General features: G+C 45.0%; 1 protein-coding gene across 1 annotated transcript in view; it reads right to left on the bottom strand.

Annotated features, from left to right (window-relative positions):
- Nucleotides 1-20,459, bottom strand: part of LOC108791263 (poly [ADP-ribose] polymerase 14-like) — a 51,343-nt gene that overhangs the window by 29,499 nt on the left and 1,385 nt on the right. Inside the window, exons 2-5 of the mRNA XM_018561697.1 lie at nucleotides 14,411-14,614; nucleotides 12,331-12,567; nucleotides 7,962-10,093; nucleotides 2,199-2,435 (exon numbers count right to left, since the gene is read on the bottom strand). Of these exons, the coding sequence (XP_018417199.1) occupies nucleotides 2,199-2,435; nucleotides 7,962-10,093; nucleotides 12,331-12,567; nucleotides 14,411-14,614 (2,810 nt within the window). The remainder of the gene's footprint in view (nucleotides 1-2,198; nucleotides 2,436-7,961; nucleotides 10,094-12,330; nucleotides 12,568-14,410; nucleotides 14,615-20,459) is intronic.

Genomic DNA, 20,459 nt, shown 5'->3' on the forward strand with positions numbered 1-20,459 from the left:
GGCAGTCTCCGGGTCCTAATTTAGGTGGCCGGAGACTGCCAGATGACCCCGCTCGGAGCGCCGCCCACCGGAGCAGCAGTGACGCGTCGCTCGGCGAGGTAAGTAAGAAGGAAAAAAAAAAAACATAGCGCAAGGTTCGGCGCTAGGCTTCGGGGCATTTTGACAAGTACAAGTACTTGTCAAAATGCCCTGTATCGGGCCCGATTCCGATGCTAGCATTGGTATCGGGACATCCCTAATAAAATGTTGTGAGACTAGAGGTCAGAGGAAGCAGTGCCTGAGATGATCTTGCTCTGCAGATATACGGCTATGAGGCCAGAGAACGGGAGTGCCTAGGCACAGGAAGTGGGCTGATATTTTTCAAAACCATATTAACTTCTCTAGATGTTCCCTATAACATAGCAAATCCTTACCTTTTGTGTTCCGGTCCACTTGAAGATATATTTTCCTACAGCCCATTGCATTAAGAGAGGTATATTGATGTGTTAATTCCAGGTGTCTAACATTGTCTGTACCCCCCAGGGCGTAGTGTGACTCTGTCATATTGTGGGACAGCCAATGTAGTGTATGTACAGTACAGCAGCCAATCACTGGATTTCTATCAGCCAGTGGTGCATGCTGGGATAGGGTATATATACTGGTGGGACTTGCCATGTGCTCAGACCAGCCGGGACCAGCCATGGAATAGGGCTGGGCCCTGTTCAGCCTGCCCCCCAGGCTGGGCATGGGCTGGTGTGAGGGAAGAGGTTTCCCTGAGGCCTCCAACATAGAGAGGAGGTCTGAGATGCTGAAAGAGGAAGAGAACTGGGACCAGTGCAGTCTCTTGAAGTACCCTGGAACTAAGAGGACTTAGACTAAGAGGAGTAACTGAGGACAGACTGAGCTTGATTTACTGAAGGTAAATAGGGTGTTCACTTTGCAAGGGAATTTTCTGTTAGCTTAGTGAACAAGGTGAAGCTCTGCTGACTTCCATTATCCAATCATGTGCCAGCAAAAATACAGTTTTTTTTATATTCATTGCACACGATTGGGTTTTCTTTGCAATGTGAATTTTCACCACATTCACTAAGCTAAGAGAAAATACCCTTGCAAAGAGAACAGTTTAATTGCTGTTAGTAAATACACACCATTGCATGAATTTGGGTCAGTGATCGTTTACTCCCTCCTTGGTTATGAGGTGTTGTTGTGGGACCAAGGGTGCCCTCTTACCTGGGGTCCAGCGGGTCCAGCGGAGATTGTAGGATCCTTCTTGGGGTAATTTGGTGCCCAGCGGCGGCAGGTTGCGGGTGAGCGCATGCGTGACGTGGCGTTATTTTCGCATGTGGTGCTGCCGTGGCTTCTTAGTCGCTCCGGGTGCTGATCATTGCCGGTGAGGGCCTTGCGAGCATTCCTTCTCTCCTAGCCGTCCCATTGGTTCCCAGGGACCTGTGGCTTCCTTGTTGCCCATACAACAAGGGCGTCGCTGGCCCCTGCTGGGTTTAAATTCCAGCCAGAGCCAAGACTTGTTGCTGGGTTATTCTGCCATTCCCAAGGCAGATACAACGCCTCATTTCCTGTTTCCTGCCTTCCTTCCCTGCTATTTGGATCTCCCGGTTATCGACCCCTGGCTTGCCTCCCCGTTTATAATACTCGCTGCCTGCCTCGACCTGGACTGTACTCTGACAACGCATTTTGGATCATCCTATCTTGTACCTGAGCCTGGACTCTCCTTCTGGTATTGTTCCCTGCTATTGGGTTCCAATCCAGCAAACAGGGAGGACTTCGCTCCTACCCTAACAGGTGTCTATATACTTTTTATATGAGACATAAAAGAATCTCTGTAGTGACAACCATTTTTTAAAACTCTGTGCCGTATCTGGTCGTGGTGGTGAGTGCCACAGGCATTTCTTAAAGGTCAGAACTGCTAGAGCAGATGCTATGGATGGGGTGTGTTTCTATTAAAACACATGATAGTGGCTACCATTTGTGTGTATAAGGTTTAACTGTAACGTAGTCTGTCCCAGAGATGCCCAGATGCCTGCTGGTGCTTAGACTGTTGTCTGGAAAATCTTTGCTCTGGTGAGGCTGAGAACACAAAGGTCACTTTCTGATGGCATCTGACACTGTCCCTGGCACACCAAGAACTACAACTAGCCCTCTTCTGTGAAAGATTGTCACATGTTCTGTCTGCTGAGAGAAACTATCCTTCATTTTCTTACCTGAGCAGAAGAACCATCTCCGCGATCCCAGTGTGGAACCACAGCATGGATAACAATGTCAGAGGACAGATTACAGCCATCAGTAACAAATATGGAGCCATCTTCCACCTGCCTCCCCTTTCTCTCTGTCTTCAGTAGATCCTGGAGGTTGTTTCCGGCCTTCTTGAACAGAGCATTGGATACAGCTCCAGAACGAAGGTTTAGATTGCGCCCCACACTATTCACAATCACATTGGTCTGCAGAGATAAAACAGATCAATACTGACAAATCCGACAAGAGTCAGGGGTTAGAGGAGTTCCCGGTTAAAGACCGCCAATTACAATCCTGTGAAAGAGGAAGTACACCCCATTGAAATTGTTGACTTTTTCGACATATTGGAACAGGCAAACATTAGATCTTCATTTAAACAGTGCCTACAGATGAAGGTGATTATATCTAATTGTCATGTTGTAAATAATCTTCTAAATTAATGAAAATGCAGATTTGTAACATGAAAAAGTAAGAGCACCCCCATATATACCACCGCTTCAAATCAATGACATTAGAATCAGGTGTTTCAGATTAGGTGCAAATGACTAGAACCAGGGAATGATCTTCTCTAATGACATGTTGGGTCATCATGCCAAAATTAAAATAGCTCTTTAAGGCCCTCTGAAAGAAGGTTGGGTGGCCAGTGAAACGTCTTCAAGAAACATACAGCAAGTCCAGTTGCCTTGACTTATTTTTTACAAATACCTCTGAAAGAAGTATGTGGATGCCTATGAGTCTTGTAAGGGTGTAGATTAAGGATGCACCGATATATCAGCCACCGAAACATATCGGCCGAAAATGGCACTTTTGGCCAAATGCCGAAAGTGCAATTTTCCTGCCGATACATCGGCGCATCCCTGGTTTCTTTCCTTCCCACTGGGCGCTGCTCTGTGTCCCAGCGGGGAGGAGAGAAAGTGACAGCCGGCCGAGCGCTGCGGGAGGAGAGCGCTGTGAGTAGCCGGTGTCTTTCCTCCCACACCGCTCAGCCTCCTATCACAGTCCGGCAGAGCGGTGTGGGGGCAGAGACAGCCCGCGCTGTCACAGGAGGCTGAGCTCTCCTCCCGCACCACTCACTCAGCCTCCTGTGATAGCTGTCAGAGAGGAGAGCGGGTACAAGCAGTCAGTGATCAGTGATCGCTGAGTGTTTGTGGATAATTGAGGACATGGTATGTTGGCTATATCCTCAATTATGAATGAATGGGAAGTGATCTAAATCCCCTCCTGTCCATTCATAGTTGTAGTTATAGTAAACACACTCTGTCCTCATGTCAATAATGAACAGGAACACTCAGTATAGAGGATTCCTATTCATTTATAACAGGGACTGCAGAAAAAGAGATTGAGGACTCTGTGTTCTCGATCTCTTTTTCTATTTTAACCTCCCTGGCGGTCTGATTATGGAGGATTTTAGCATCCCAAAGAGGTGCATTGTTTTTCATGGAAATTTGTTGTTTTATATTGTAGGCCCGTAATTCTTAGTAAATCTAAGAATCTATCCAAACAAGAGTTCAGTAGACATCCCTGATATGATAAAGTTTGAAACACGAAATTAAGAAATTATAATATAATAATTTAAAAAAATGTTCCAGTAAATGGGAATTATGGGGGCGCTGCCGATTCCGTACCACAGTCAATAGAGTACCAAGTTCGCACATCACTAAAAATATTTGAAAAAATTAAAATAAAAACATTTTTGGTTTTCGGCCTGACAATTTTTTTTATTTCGGTTTAGTTTCGGTTTTTAAATTACTATTTCGGTGCACCTCTAGTGTAGATTTCAAACATCTGCTAATTTGTCCTCGACTGGCCGGACCATATAATTCAGCCCGAAAGATGACTGGTTAGTGCTAAAAAAAAGTCTCCAAGAACCTCATAATTGCATCACAGGATCTGCATGTAACTCTTTGCAATAGTTGGTGTCAACGTGCCTACATTTACAATAGGAAAATATGGCATCAATTTAACCTGCATGGAAGGTGTGCCAGGAAAATGCATTTGTTGTCCATTAAGAACATTAACCAAGTGTTCAGTATTACTTTAAAACATATATGCAAAGACCAGACCTTCTCCTAAACAATGTGCTGTGGACTAATGAATCAAAAATAGAGTTGTTTAACCAGTAGACATGTTTGGCGCAAACCAAAAACAACGTTTCAGGTGAAACACTTATACCAACTGTGAAGCATAGTGGTTGAAATGTTATGGTTTGGGGGGGTTGCTTAGCTCTTTTAGGGCCTGGAAGCTTGCAGGCATTAAGTCAGCTCATGATATTGTGCTTGATTAAAATGTAAGAACATATTTTAAAGTTGAACCAGAAATTGAAGATATTGATAGCAAATATATCAAGGAATAGCTCTTAAAGGAGAACTATGGGGGGAGGGGAGGGGCTTTTCACTCACCTCATAGTTCTAGCCGACCTGTGACAATGAGACTGTCACAGGTCGGCTCAGTAGATCGGGAGGTGAGCGAACACATACCGCCCTTCGCTCACCTCTCGATCCTGTCACGGCTCTCTGCCGTGACAGGGGAGGGGCTAGATTCCCCCCGCTCCGATCCTCCAGTGCTGACTGGCGGAACGGACGGGGGAGGGGGCGGGTACAGCTGGCTCTGCCTCTAGATAGGCAGAGCCAGCTGTCACTCACGCAGCTGGGCGGATCCAGACATTGATGTCGGGACCCGCTCTGGCTGCGGCGTCTCAGTATACCGTGAACTGTAGCTCCCTATATACTGAGCCTAGGGTGACGGGAGGACGCTAGTTTGTGTCCTCCCATTAACCTAAGGAGAACTATGGGGAAAAGCCCTGACCCCATAGTTCTCCTTTAAAGAAGAGATGAAGGGTTATGGAATGCCCTAGTGACAGCTCTGATTTGGATCCCATTGCAGTGTTGTGGGGGATTTGAAAAGGTCAGTTAATGCAAGGAAACCCACAAATACACTCACAAATATGGCCAATGACAGGGACTGGCAGGCAGTTAAGCAAAAGCAAAATGCCTTCCAGAAGTAGAAGTAGAAGAAGGGGACATTGCCAGCTTCTGAGGCCAAGAGTGGACTTGCTTTTTCCACAGTACACCATTGCATCTATTGATATTTTCTTTGACTGAATAAATGATTGAAAATGCAAAATCTGGTTGTGTTTTTCTAGGGATGCACCGATACTTTTCGAGTTAGAAAATGTAAAATCTGCGCTTATGGGTTAAACTTAGAGAACTAATGGATGTTATTAAAGCTGATATTTTTCGAGTACCAATGCCGATACTTGGCATTTTCATGAGAACTCCCAGGGTTGCAGCGGTTGCAGCTGGGACCGGGCTCTCCACCACTGTCCTGAAATCATTAGTCTGTATTGTTTTAGAAAAACTGTCACATGACAATAAACAAAAATGTATCAGTACTCGTACTCGTAAAACTGGTATCTGTGCATCCTCTATATATATGTTTATAAAAACTAAATCATACAATAAAACAGAGATGTACAAATCCCGGGAGCTCCGTATGCTCCTTACAGCGGCCTCCTAACTTTTGAATGTTTCTCTAGTCTAGTCTTGGAGCTGGAAAAGTATCTGTACTTGTACTGAGTACTGTACTTGGTATCGGTGCATCCCTATGTTTTTCTAAGTATTTCTTAAAATAAGGATCTTGTTTGCCTGTTCGAGTTTTTTGAAAAAGTGAACAATTTCCATTTACTTACTTTTCACGTGACTGTTACTGTAGACTATCCCAGGCAGTGAAACGTTTTTATATACTTTATGCTCGTACATGATTATAGGAGTTAGTTGTAAATGTATGTGTGTGTGTATTAGGCTTGATAAGTTACATAGTTACATAGTATTTGAGGTTGAATAAAGACACGGGTCCATCAAGTTCAACCTATTGCGTGTATGCATGTGATTCTGCATGTGTATGCGTGTGTATGAGTCCCTGTGTGATCTTGTTCTTATGATTACCTGTACCCCTGTATGTTACGGTCTCTGAGGAAATCGTCCAAATGCTTTTTGAATGATTCCACACTCTCAGCTGATACCACTGCTTGTGGCAGCGAGTTCCAGACCCTCACCGCTCTCACTGAGATGAACCCCCTACGCCCCTTGTGGTTAAATGTTTTCTCCACCAATTTTAGGTGATGGCCTCTAGTCTTTGATATGGAGTTTACCGTAAAAGGTTTATTGCTGACGTTCCATCACCACCGAACATTTTGTACATCAAAATCATGTCCCCCCCTTAATCTCCTCACTTCCATTGTGAACATGTTTACATTTAGTAACCTTGTCTCTTAGCCCCTTAATGAGTTTAATTGCCCTCCTCTGGACTCTCTCCTTTCTGTGTATTGGTGACCAAAACTGGACCGCATACTCCAGATGAGGCTGAACCAGCAATCTATAAAGTGGCAAAATTATTGCTTTGTCTCTACAGTGCATTCCCTTTATAATACAGAATTCTGCTCACTTTGTTTGCAGCAGCCTTGCATTGTGTGCTGTTATTCAGTCTATGGTCTACAATGACCCATAGATCTTTTTCCATTTCTGACTTCCCTAGTGGAGTTCCCATTAATGTGTATTCCGCTTGCCTATTTTTAACCCCAAAGTGCATTACTTTACATTGATCAACATTAGACTTCATCGGCCATATAGTTGCCCCTCCCCTATTTTATCTATGTCCACCTGTAATGTTATACTGTCTAAGTCTGTGTCTATTACCCTCCCGATTTAAGTATCATCAGCAACCACGGAAAAATGGCTATTACTCCTCCCCCGATATCGTTGAATAAACATGTTGAATAATATGGGGACAAGAAAAGAACCCTGAGGCCCACCACTCTCCACGATAGGCCAATCTGAAAAGGAGCCATTTATAGATACTCTCTGGACACGTTCCTGTAGCCAGTTCTCTATCCATGTACACACCATGTCCTCTATGCCCATAGACTTCAACTTGTGTAGTAAACGGTTATGTGGTACTGTGTCAAACGCTTTTGAAAAATCCAGGTACACCACATCCCCCAGCCTCCCTCCATCCAGGTACACCACATCCACCAGCCTTCCTCCATCCAGATCTCTACTTACCTCTTCGTAGAATGTTAGTAGGTTGGTCTGGCAGGAATCAGCATGGCTTTAGGTCCTTCCTAAAGCCATGCTGATTATTATTTATTATACCATTTTTTCATGAGCAAACTCTACTAATAGTCCTTTATCATTCCCTCTAACAGTTTGCATATTATTGATGTTAGACTGACTGGTCTGTAGTTCCCACTGTTGGCATCTTGACCCTTACCGTAGCCATCCGCCAGTCACTTGGTACTCCACCAGTTATACTTCCTTACATAGTGTTTAAGCTATATACCTCAGGAAATGTTGCCTGGCCCCTTTTCTGGGATTTGCAGGGTTATTCACAAAAGGGTGAAGAGTTTGGAGAAGGCAGAAGAAGTGAACAATTCAAGACAACACAGCTGAAGTGGAAAGTGAGCTGAACTAGAGAATTATTATTGTATTTACCCTGTTAATATTGTAAGTTGCAATTTTACTATAAGTATAGGTTCTCTAATGCGTCCGTCTTTTTCTGTAATCAAGTAGGTGCGGCCCTTAGCAGACATATTATGGCCCCTTGATGATTTAGTCCTCTCAGTTCTGTTTCCTCTGAATTTGACATGCCTTATCTACAGCCATCTATTTAAAACAGAGGTTTCTTTACCTTATATGTTTATTATGATGAGGAAACTTAAGCTGAATAGAACTTACCGTTGCATCTGCAATATTTCCTTGTTTTATATCGATATTCAGCCCTTCTATGGTTGCCACAGCCTGATCATCGACTTTGTCCGTCATTTCCCCTTGCTTCTGAGTCTTCTTCTTCTGCTTTTTCATGCCATGTTTCCGAGTAACCTGCACATTTTTTTCTTCAAACTCTTCATTTAAGAATTCCATGATAGTCTTTAAAATGTCGTCATCATTTTCCACGAGGTGAATGTTTTTGATGGTGTTGGCTCCTTCTTGGCTTTCTGTGTATGATTTTATGGATTTAACAATGTTTTCCACACACAGGTCCAAAGGACACCCAGAAGTAACAAAGTCACCAACAGAAAGTACAACAGAGCTTTGGCCATTCTCTGCAGCCATCTTCAAGCTGCGGGTTATCGCTTTCCGTAGAAGACGTTCACATTTTGAATTTCCCCTTTTATCCCATTTGGGACCAAGTGCATGAATCATCTTCTTACATTGTAAATTACCGGCGTCTGTTATTACACACTCCCCTGGCTCCAGCTCCCCTTCCTTCTGAACAATGGATTTACATTCCTTCTGAAGATTGGGCCCCGCTGCTTCCACCACAGCCAGTGCTGGGGCCCCAGTGGGCTTTAAAGTTTTATTTGATGCAATTATGATGACATCAGCAGCATTGTGCTGGCACAGGTCACCTTTATATAGAGTCATTGTGGCTCCATTCTGGAGGCTGACTTGGCAATGAGGTTCACCTAAATGAGAAATGTTCTCATCTACTTCCTTCTGTAATTGTATCACACATTTGTGGTTTTGTCTTACTGTAGTAACATACATATCTTCATTTTCAAGGAAGAATTTTTTGACCCCGGGTTTAGTACTGTGTAAGGTGTCAGAACAAAGATTGGAAATCATTTTTCTTATGCCGGTTTCTGCCTCCTCCACATATAGCTTCGGGCCAGACAAGGAGATGAAGCTCTGTTTCTTTGCAACCTTCACATTCTGTGATATTCTTTTCCATTCCTGACTCCTTTCTTCCTCCATAAACTGCACAACTGCCACTGACTTCAGCTTGATGGCCTTCTGTACCATAGTGTTCTTCTCCACAAAGTCATGGATTTGCTGGTATGTTTCTTGTGCAGCTGAAGACAAACCAGCAATCACCACCTCATTTCCATCCCCCACAGGGAACTCCTCTATGGTAACGTTTATCCCACCACCATCCTTTAGGTTGCTCTTCAGACTTTCCCATGCTGGACTCTGAGTGACACTTTTATCCTCAACAGAGATCCTCTTACAGACCAATTCTTTTATCAGGGTTTCCTCAGCATTTCTCAGATCTTTATCGGAGTAACCAGTTATCATGACTGCATTATCTTCCACCTGAAATGTTGCTCTAATGTTCTTACTTGTAAGAAGACTACATGACAATTCTTTATTGTCTGCTGCCTTCAGAAACTGGATGATGTGTGGATCGAGGTGAGCAAGCTTGGATTTCAGGCCTTGAAGTGTATTGAGAATTTCACATTTGGCAGTAAGCACTTGATCTTTTGGCCCATGAAGTTTGATTGTCTCAGAAGCTCCATCATAGCCAATCTTCACATGTGGACAATCTTCCAGGATGCTTTTCTCCAGACCATGTACAATCATTAATTCATAAGCCGCGGGTTCAAGCCGCACATCTTCTACCACTCTGCTCAGTTGTCTAGTGGTTCCTTCTACTAGGTTTCTGAATATTGGCTCAATCTTCATAACTTCTTCTGAAATGCCCACAATATAAGCCTTTTCTGCACCTAAGACTGGTTTTATGAGGAGGCCATCATATGATGAACTGGATATTTTTTCTTTGATGGCTTCCCACACTGGTGGCTTCAGGTCACACTCTATGACTTTATACTTTGATATTAAAAGTTCAAACTCTTTGTGAATATTATGGTTCCATGTTGGAAGTATCTTTGCCAAGGTTCGGAGATGACTGGAGAGGGCCATGGGGAAAGACAGCTTGATGACGGGAGAAGGTTGATCTACATTTGGCCATGTGATGTCACAGTAAACATCCGCCATTGCTTTTTCAACATTTAGTTTTATCTGCGCATCCTTCAGAATAAATTCCAATATATGTGGACAGATGGGGATTTCTACCGAATCAGGTATTGCTGTATGATGAACCCAATGCCAAGGTGCTAGGCATCATCCTTGACTCGGACCTCATCTTTCTTCCCCACATCCAATCACAATCCAAATCCTGCCGCCTTCGTAACATCTCCAAAATCCCTACACTGGCTTCCATCCCCCACCCCCCTCTGTCAATCCCTCCACTGGCTTCCAATAGCCCAGAGGATAAAATTCAAAATATTAACAATCACTTACAAAGCTATCCACAACTCGGCCCCCGGCTATATCTCCAACCTTGTCTCAAAGTATCACCCTAACCGTCCGCTTCGTTCCTCCCAAGACCTCCTGCTTTCCAGCTCCCTTGTCAACTCCTCCCATGCTCGCCTCCAGGACTTCACTAGAGTCTCTCCCATCCTCTGGAACTCTTTACCCCAACCTGTCCGTCTATCTCCCACCTTGACTGCCTTTAGGCGTTCCCTAAAGACTCATCTCTTCAGGGAAGTCTATCCCATCTCAACCTAACTACTCAACAATTCATCCCCACACAGCTCCCTCCTCATGTATCACTGGCCCCTCCTCTTTTAGATTGTAAGCCCTCAGGGGCAGGGCCCTCCTCACCATCTTGTCTTGAATTGTATTGTGATTGTAATGTCTTCCTTATATTGTAAAGCGCTGCGCACACTGTTGGCGCTCTATAAATCCTGTATAATAATAATAATAATTATCAGGAAGTCGGGCGGCGGATCATGACCTGTCGCCCGGCTTCCTGATTGCCTGTAAAGCTGGTGTTCTAGCGAAAGAACGCTGACTTCACTTGCCGAGGCTGCCTGGCTTCCCCTTTTCTTTCTGTTCCTTCTCCCGTCTTTTTCCTTTTCTTTTCTATCCCCTTGAGTTGGGTGATGTTGTTTTATTTTAATTTTTTCATGATGTATTGTAGCTCTGGGATAGTTTTGTTATCTAACAGGCTTTGATTCATGTTATTCCTTTTCAGTACTTTCCTTGTACTGCATCTACTATACTCTGCACTGCAAAGCTTTGGCTGTACTGTAATCGTGGTACATTTTGTTTACTTCTATATATTTCTATAAAAGGTATTGAACAGAAAATTATAATTTGCCTCCTTTGTTCACCTCATATCTAATTAGACCTACATACACAAAAACATAACACACCATAAAGGCTCCCCCACCTTTTTTTTCTCTCACCCTTTTTCCCACCGTGCACACAGAATTGGAGTCCGATTTTTCACAATCCACAAAAACGCTACAGACAAGCAGTAATAGCTCTCCTAAGCTTGGCTGATAGCTTGGTTACCCCCAGATGGAACGGAGCTAGGTCAGAACCTAACCATTACCTAAACCTGCACATGCACAACTCTCATTAATAAAGTTTTCATAATCTTAAATAGAAAAATGGCTTGAGGAACAATTATAGATGTATATTTTCCCCCGTATTTCAGATTGTTATTCTCTGCGGTATGTAGGACTCTGTGGCTCTTGTTATTATTATTATACAGGATTTAGATAGTGACAACAGTTTGCGCAGCGCTGTACAATATAAGGAAGACATTACAATCACAATACAATTTAAGATAAGATGGTAAGGAGGGCCCTGCCCCTGAGGGCTTACAATCTAAAAGGGAGGGGCAAGTGATACATGAGGAGGTAACTGGTGTTTCATTTATTAGGTAGGGTGAGAATATTGTGCGGTCACAACAGTTGTATAAAAATGACACCGTCCATAGCCATAGCTAATATTCACATTAATGTGAAATGAGAATGTATGTAGTTTATTTTCCTTAAGCCATTTGTTCATTGATATTGTATGGCTGATTATTATACTGACATCTTGTGGTCATTTTGGGTTATTGCACCATGTTTTTCTGCATTTCCCTCCCCTTGTGTATAATGTACCGCCCTTCTTCTCCAGTACTAGTTTATGGCTGCCTATAACAGGACTACATGCACATGCTAGCTGGAAACATTATCATCCTTGACCTTCAAATACCGTCTGATGTCTGATATACCCTGTTGTCTGCCGTAACCTGCAGAAAGGACTTCCTGGATGAAAAGGTATTTGGTGAGTTCAGCTATCAGATAAGGATTGTCCGCAGTGATTATATCGGCTTATACAGGTCAGGCATAGAGGTCTCCGCAAGGGATAAATCACTAATACAGCAATCGGAGTCAGAATAAATATACAGCATCAGGTCCATCCCCTCCTGCCCCAGACACCACCACCCATTACCCATAGTGCCCACATTGTCTATTCCTCTCACCTTCTGCCTGGTGGAATGTGACCAGCGCGGCGTTTTCATCTGATAAGATGACCATATCTTCTACACTTCCTCCTCCGTTCTTTTTGCTCTCAAAGTAAAGGGTGACCATGTCTTCCAGGGTACTCGGGGGGATCCCCTCCACTCGGACAGTTCTAGTATCTTCCAGGCTCTTTGCTGTTAATTTCCGCTGTTGCACTTTTTGGTTGCTGCTGAATTTTCCAATGAAATTTGCAGTATCTGTGAACAGACACATCACATCCCAGTTATTGGGCAAATAGAAGAATATTCTGCTTCCCAGCCTGGCAACCTGGCACCATTGGAATTTGCAAAATGAGTATGACTGAACAAATAATCAGGTCTGGACTAAAGAAATACTGTACACCTAAAGAGTGTATGTCTGGCCAAAAAAAACCCAAAACATATTCAGTACATCTTTGGAACATAAGCACATTTCCCCACATTTTATGTCTTTAAAGTAGGACTGAAACCCAAAGTTATTTTTTTTTTTAGTTGGATTGGATATCAGGTGACTTTCTATTTGGATTGTGCAGTTTTTATACACAATTGTTAGTGTCCATGTTTGTTGATGTTTTGTACACGCATTGTAATGATCGCGGCTTGCGTTCCACAAGGGGACCACAGCCGCAAGCAGGAAATGAATCGCTGATGCGTTCCAGCGTGGAACGCATCGGGCCGCCCAGCGTCACCAGCACCTCCCCTTTTCCAATCAGCATAAAAAGCAGGAAGCGAGGTCAGTATGGCGTTCTATTATTCGTCTGTGAACGCCAGCTGACACCCTGCTCCCTGCTGTGTGGAATCCGAACCCCTGAGAACCTGGAACCCTCTCTGCTATAACCTCCAAAACAGCAAGTATTCGTTCTCTGTGAAGTAACAGAACCTCACTGGTGATTGACAGGATCTTCACTGTTTCTACGAACTTGCAAGGATTGCTTATATTTCATTGAATTGACTCTCACTCCCTCTAGGGGAGAAACCACTGAACTGCAATTGCATATCCATACCTTATCAAAGCCTAACCAGTGTATGTTAGGAATACCCTGTGTACATATCATGCTGAAAGTACCTACTGCTAACATTTACTAGCAAGTTGACTCTCGCTCCTAATAGGAGAATTACCACTGTCATTACAATCTAAAGATTAACGCTTACTAAGAGTAACACATTGTATGCTGCCAAATACTCAAAGTGAACTGTGATAAACCCTCGTTAACTGCGGCACATGATGGTAGGGTTCCAAACTCTCCGCTTAAGACTTTGAGAGTGACGCCTGGAACCCGACCCTGAAGCCGTACCCTAGGGAACACCCCTATATCTATCTTGCCTCCGCAGCTGTGATTCTTGATATTGCTACGGCATTACACGCATAGTGCTTATACTTCTTTCTGAAATCCATTATTTGAGAACTACAAGCATCAGCCACACGTGTAAGGCTAGTTTGGGTGGACAATAACATACCTATCACAGAATTTGGGAGCAGGCTGGAGCAGATCCAAACAAGTATTGATAGAACATTCCACATCCTTACAGACAGAATCAGGGCAGCCATCAGGGGGGTACGGCCGATACTCATGTAAGGGGCCCAGGCAGCCTGGGGGGCCCGCCCGGGTCCCTTACTATCGGCCGACGGTGAAGGGCGAGGAGGCGGAGGCCTGGCCCTAGCAGCGCAGGGCCCCAGCATTGCCGCTCCAGCGGCTTTGAGACAAGCTAGGACCCCATCAGCGACACTGCTCGTCTGATGTCGGACTGGCCAGAAGTGACGTCACGTTGGTGATGTGACGTCACTTCTGGCTGGTCCGGCGGGAGACGAGGCCATGTGTGCAGGTAAGAGGAGCTAGGAAGAGAATGCTTGGTGAGAATCTGATTTAGGGTTTTACATGGCATGGCAAAAATTTAATGTACAATGGAAGAAAAAGATATGTAGTTCTGCAGCCCATACCAACCGATCAAACATCATCCTCTGCTCTCTGACCAGAAATGAGAAAATTAAACATGGAATCTGACCATTTTTGTCATTGATAAGATAGGTTCAGGAGATTACTATCTTTATTCTGTGTCTGACCTATATCACACGTGAAGGTGATGACAGCAGCTTGGATCTCCGGAATCCTCTCTATGTGGAAGTCCGTGTCCATGGTTTTCCCACTGATATTCTCCACCAGGAGGTTTATTATCTCTGGAGTGCAGTTGTCTTGGAGGTTCTCAATCAGAACCGCAGAGGATAAACAGCTGGGTGACCCCTTTTCTTTCTTTGGAGTTGGTTTCCCTGTGAGAGAAAATTGGAAAGAATTATAAAACTGCTTTAACCCCTTCATGACTGAGGCCTTTTTTTCATTTTTTTGTACCCATGTTATATTCCACATTTTAGGCCTGAAAATTACTTAAAACCCCCCAACATTATATATTTTCTGAATGCCAAGACCCTATAGAATAAAATGGTGGTAGTTGCAAATTTTTATGTTGCGCAATATTAGCGCAACTCCTTATTAAACCCCAATATTTAGTGAAAAATTTAATTAAATGCCCCAAAACACAACAAAATACCCATTTTTTTTAATGAAATATAAAAGATGAGGTTACAACGAGTAAAACGATACCCAACATGCCCAGGTTACAAATTGCGTGCATCCGTAAAACGGCGAAAAACCCCAGTACCCCAAAAAGTCCATAGAAGACGCTTTAAAAGCCCCCACAGGTCATCAATTTAGAGATACCCCAAAATACTGGCCCTAGAATTATTGCTCAGCTCTACAAGTTTAAACAGAGTCCCGGCGGCAAAAGTCACCGGGAGTCTGTTTAAACAGCCCCGATGCTGGCGACGTACACTGTACGTCATCAGTCACGAAGGGGTTAAAATGTAGACAAATTATTGTTCTTTCCCAAATATCTCCAAACATCTGCATTTAGCTTTCCAGTAAGGTATCTTTAAAGCACACCAATGGGTCTGGGCTTTCTTCCTCCAACAAGCAGAACATACTCTGCTCCGCCTGCATCCCCTAAGAACAATTTCTGCCTCATCAGACCACAGATCACCCCAATTCCTGCACCTTCACTCCTCAGATCACCCCAAATCCTGCACCCTCAACCCCCAGATCACCCCCAATTCCGCCACCTCCACCCCCCAATCAACCAAGATCACCCCAATTCCTGCCCCTTCACCCCTCAGATCACCCCAATTCCTGCCCCTTCACACCTCAGATCAGAACAAATACACGGCAAACCTCAGACCAAAACCAATACATGGCAGACCTCACAACAGAACCAATGAACGGCAGACCACAGACCAGAGCCAATGACCAGCACTAATACATGACAGACCACAGGCCAGAACAAATGAACGGCAGACCGGGCAGTTAGAATGAAACATACGCAACAACATCTCCGGGATTAGACATCACACACAGTCTGATCCCCGTGGGACGTCATTCGCACACACAAATTAATGGGCAGCTCCTTCCATGCCAGCACACGGGTGAGAGCTCACCTTCAGCCGGTGTGTGTAGGAGGACAGGCCCCCGATGTGGAGGGTCTCAGCTGGGGCAGATGCAGTGGGTCTCACCAGTGGCAGATGCAGAGGGTCTCAGCAGGGGCAGATAAGGAGGGACTCGGCAGGGGAACATGCGGATGGTCTCAACAGGGGAACATGCAGAGAGTTTCACCAGTAGCAGATTCTGATGGTCTCAGCAGGGGCAGATGCGGAGGGTCTCAGCAGGGGCAGATGCGGAGGGTCTCAGCAGGGGCAGATGCGGAGGGTCTCAGCAGGGGCAGATGCGGAAGGTCTTAGCAGAGCAGATAAGGAGGGTCTCAGCAGGAGCATTTCCCCTGCTGAGATTTATGATTGAGCCAATTAGAGACGCATTGTATTTGGCTTATTTATACTCTCAGAAGACTTGTGATTCTAGTCTTAGAGGATAAGCGTGTGTGATCATACTAAACTGTATTAGCTATGGTCCACTGAACAAGGTGAACTTCTTTCTTTATGTGCGGAACTCCATACTGGGATTAGGAAGGATTTGTGGTGTTATATTTTGGATGTAAAGAGAATTGAGATGCACATTAAGGACTGGTATTGGTTCACTTTTATGCACTGAAAGATTGCTATCTGTTCCTTTTTGTGTGCATATTGAGGACCTCGGAGGTGCTAAGGTTAATATGATAGCAGGATATTTTTATTGATATGGACATATATGAAAGATAATTTTTTGGAATTAATTTCACTCTATAAGGTGTTGTAAATGTGTTTGCACCATCACATTTGTAGTTTATTATTTATTACACGCTTATAGTATATGAATAAGAGAAGGCAACAAATAGCGGACTTTTTAGGCAACACCATGACCACTAAAATTTATATTAAGGCAAATATTTTATTGTGTACATCTTTGTTAAAATCCCATAATAAGGATAAAAACATCAGCATGTGTAGTCTTACTCATACATCTATGGGGTGTATGCCTCACATAGACTTGCACCTCCTTAATATACCAAATAGTTACAACAGATTGTCCCTATACAGCAGGGGCGTAACTAGAAATCACAGGGCCCCATAGCAAAATTTTGTATGGGGCCCTGTGATTTCTAGTTATACCCCTTGCAGAGCCCACTCGAGATCCCACCTGAGGGTGAACTTGCAGAGCCCACCATAGAATCTCTATGGTGGTCTCTGCGGGGTCACCCTCAGGTGGGCTGGTCGCACTCCTTACCTGTCCGCCTCCTTTTCCTCCACGGTCGCTGATATGCCCCGCCTCCTTCTTCATCACCGGGCCCCGCCTCCTCCCCTGCTGGTTCTCATTGACTCTGTGGAGAGGAACGTGCTGCTGCACAGATTACGGTCAGTGATCTGAACAGCGGCGTGTTCGTCTTCAGCCGCCAGTGACAGCCACCAGCAGAGGATCCCATAGCGACCCGGGCGGCCAGCACGACCACTGTGCAGGGGGCACCAGCGGAGAGGAGAGAAAGTGTGACAGCCGGCCGAGCGCTGTGGGAGGAGAGCGATGTGAGTGGCGTCTCTCCTCCCACACCCCTCAGCCTCCTATCACAGTCCGGCAGAGCGGTGCGGGGGCGGAGAAAGCCTGCGCTGTCACAGGAGGCTGAGCGAGCGATGCGGGGAGGAGATTTTAACAAAGATGTACACAATAAAATATTTGTAATTAATATAAATTTTAGTGGTCATGGTGTTACCTTCTCTTATTCATACGTATTAGAATGTGGCACTGCCTGAGCCCCCTTTACATCCCCTTAATAACATGCTTATAGTATAGATATTTTGCTATATACTTTTTTTAAATTATATTTTTTATAGCATTCCACTATCGGTATTAATATTATTTAATTGCAGTTAGATATCTCTGGGCTCTTCTCGGCTGCGCCCCTGCCACACTAGGAGATGCAGCTGTGTTAAAGCGGTGTCAGCCGTGTCTGGTGGGACTGGGAGGCGGGGGACATGGCTGTCACTGCTTTAACAGGAACGCGTCTCCTTCCATGCGGGAGGAGGGGGGGCTTTGCGCAGTGCCGGAATGGTCAGCCTGTCCCTGGTTTGAAATTAGCAGCCTGTTGATCTGTCAGTTACAGTCAATGACAGCGGCGCTTTAGGGGTGACACTAAAAAACACATTGCATGTCTGCCTGGGCATGCATGCTGCAGGATGCTGACCCCTGCCATAGACACTTTCCATGCAAGGCTCATTTGTTGCAGATAACTCACTAGTACAATCCATATTGTTCAGTTACCTGGGAGTTTCCTGCTCTCCTCTGTTTTAGAAGCCTTCAGAAAAAACAAAAAACACAATCATCACATCTGTGTAGATAACCCAAATCTGGAGCATTCTTGGGGGTCCAGTATGTCCTATTAGACGTTAAGAGATCATACGCTGATGGTTGGGGTCCACAGCCCATCCACTAAGGACCTTATGTATGAAATGTCTGACCAAACAACATTTGGTTTCCTCAAATTGCCTTTTTCTACATGTTGTCAAGGCAGATTATATAAGTAAAGGTAATACACAGGTTGTTAGTAAAGCAACACGGATTGTCCTTCAGACAAACACATTAAAGGTGGCGTGTTAGAAGTATGTACACAAATGTCACGTATCTGTATGATTCCCATTTGGCTCTAAACGCCCAGAGAGCAGATACAGTATTTGTTTCTCCTGTAGCGCCCTCTAAAATGTCGCTATTCAATTTAGAGATTCCTGGACTGTAACCAGTCTAGATACTGATTATACAGAGCTCTGCATTCTATAGGTGTCCCTGAATCTGCTGGATCGATTGCTCCTCCTGTTGCTGAGGAAAAGGGAGCCTTGGCATACAGTGAGGGAGGATCCATCCTCAGATTATGACTATGCACCTGACCCTAGCCAATCCCTGAGTAGGATGACTCAGAGGCATGGTTGAGGGCAGGTAATAAAAGGTCTGGGGACACTGTGCAGAGGTCTCTTCCCCCTAGGGGCCTCACCCTAGGAGGTCTGTGTGATGCAAGCAAATGGCCTGGGCCTCAGCACATGGCAGGTGCTGGGGGCCTGCAGGCTTAGGACTCCATAGGAACTTTGCTTGGGCCCCATACACGTGGCAGGTGTTGGGTGCCTTGTTCTAAGAAGATACTACCACTAACCTGGAGTGCTCCTTGGCAGTTGCAGATGCTGAGGGCACAGAGATTCCAGATCCTGAAGAGGTAAATACCTGATGGAAGCTGGGTGGGAGGGAGAGTCTGCTTGTTGAGGGGTACCGCTGAGGAGCTGGTGAGAGCGTCCGTCTGGGACCCACAAGGGAGATCCCTCACCCTATTCCCAGGTGATCGCTATAGAAGAAGCCAGTTGTTGCTACCTGAATCCAGAGATAGTCCCTTCCTCTCAAAGTCCTGGGCTATCCTGGCTATACGCTGTACTGTTCATTTACTGGTCGCTTTGATAGGACCACGATACTACTGACTTTAGCTGTTGCTAAGGGAGAAAGCTGTCCTCAGAAGAATCCACCAGGGCATCCTACAGATCCTAAACCCTCTCTCTCCTGTTGAATCCGCAAATAAATACCCTAAAAGACCCTAAGACTTGAGCCTGTTTCTGTATCGGAGGGTCGGTGTGCTGGATCTGAGCAAGGGGGCCGGTGGCTGGCAAACAGGTAGGAGAACCCTATATCATACTCAGCGGCTCCTTCGGGGGTGAGCGCTACACTCCTTACATCTGAAGACTTCATCTTTGGTAAACAACTTGCTTGCTCCAACATCTCCTCCAGGTGCTCCCACCCATTGGAGGTTCTGTCTCTCCTTGTCTGAATTTGGCAATAAATCAGCTATAACCTTTTTACCTAATAAACCAAATTGTAAGTAATTCTAATGTGAATGTCACAACTCTTCTCAGTGGCCCGGCCTTCCAGAAAGATTTACTTTTTATCTTCATATAGAAACATTTACATTGTCATGGTGTTGTCATCTTCTCCAAGGTAGATACAAATGGATAGTCCTTCAACTATATGTTTCCATTAAAGGTTGGAACACAAATTATGAAACATACCCTGTATAATATAAAACAAGAACTTTTCCAGAATCCTGTCACAAGCACTGGACGGTTCCTGCACCCATTCAGCTTTACACCATCACTGAGCATGCTCCAACTTCCTGCCTATTCTTCCTCTCAGTGTTCACTCCCCATCTCAGCTATCCTCTGCAGAAGAGCACCTCCATGCATCCTGGTACACGAGGGTTCCTGTACACATTCCTGGCTCATACAACACTTCTCTCACTATGGCTCTCCCTCACCCACTTCTCTCCTATGCAATGTTATAACCTCCTTATGCATGTCTGCTTCTTTTCTACGTTTGTGCACTCACTATAAAGTATGCCCAGGAAGTGAAGGCTGTGGGCCAGTCAGTGGCGTCACAAGCGGGGTGCGGGGGGTGCGGCCTCCACTCGGGTGACACCAAAATGAATGACAGTCATTTGGTGTCACCCCCTCTTAAAAGTCGGCTGCTAAAAAGATGGCTGCCGGCAGGCGTCAATTAGACGGCCGCGCATGCGCGATGACTTCATTGCGTACACACGTGGTGATGTCACGCGCATGCGCAATGACGTCATAGCGGGGGGGCGCCCGGGCCCCCCCCCCGGGGGCCCCCCGCCCC

Source organism: Nanorana parkeri, unplaced genomic scaffold (genome assembly GCF_000935625.1).
Source record: "Nanorana parkeri isolate BGI_ZX_2015 unplaced genomic scaffold, ASM93562v1 scaffold538, whole genome shotgun sequence".
Taxonomy (NCBI): domain Eukaryota; kingdom Metazoa; phylum Chordata; class Amphibia; order Anura; family Dicroglossidae; genus Nanorana; species Nanorana parkeri.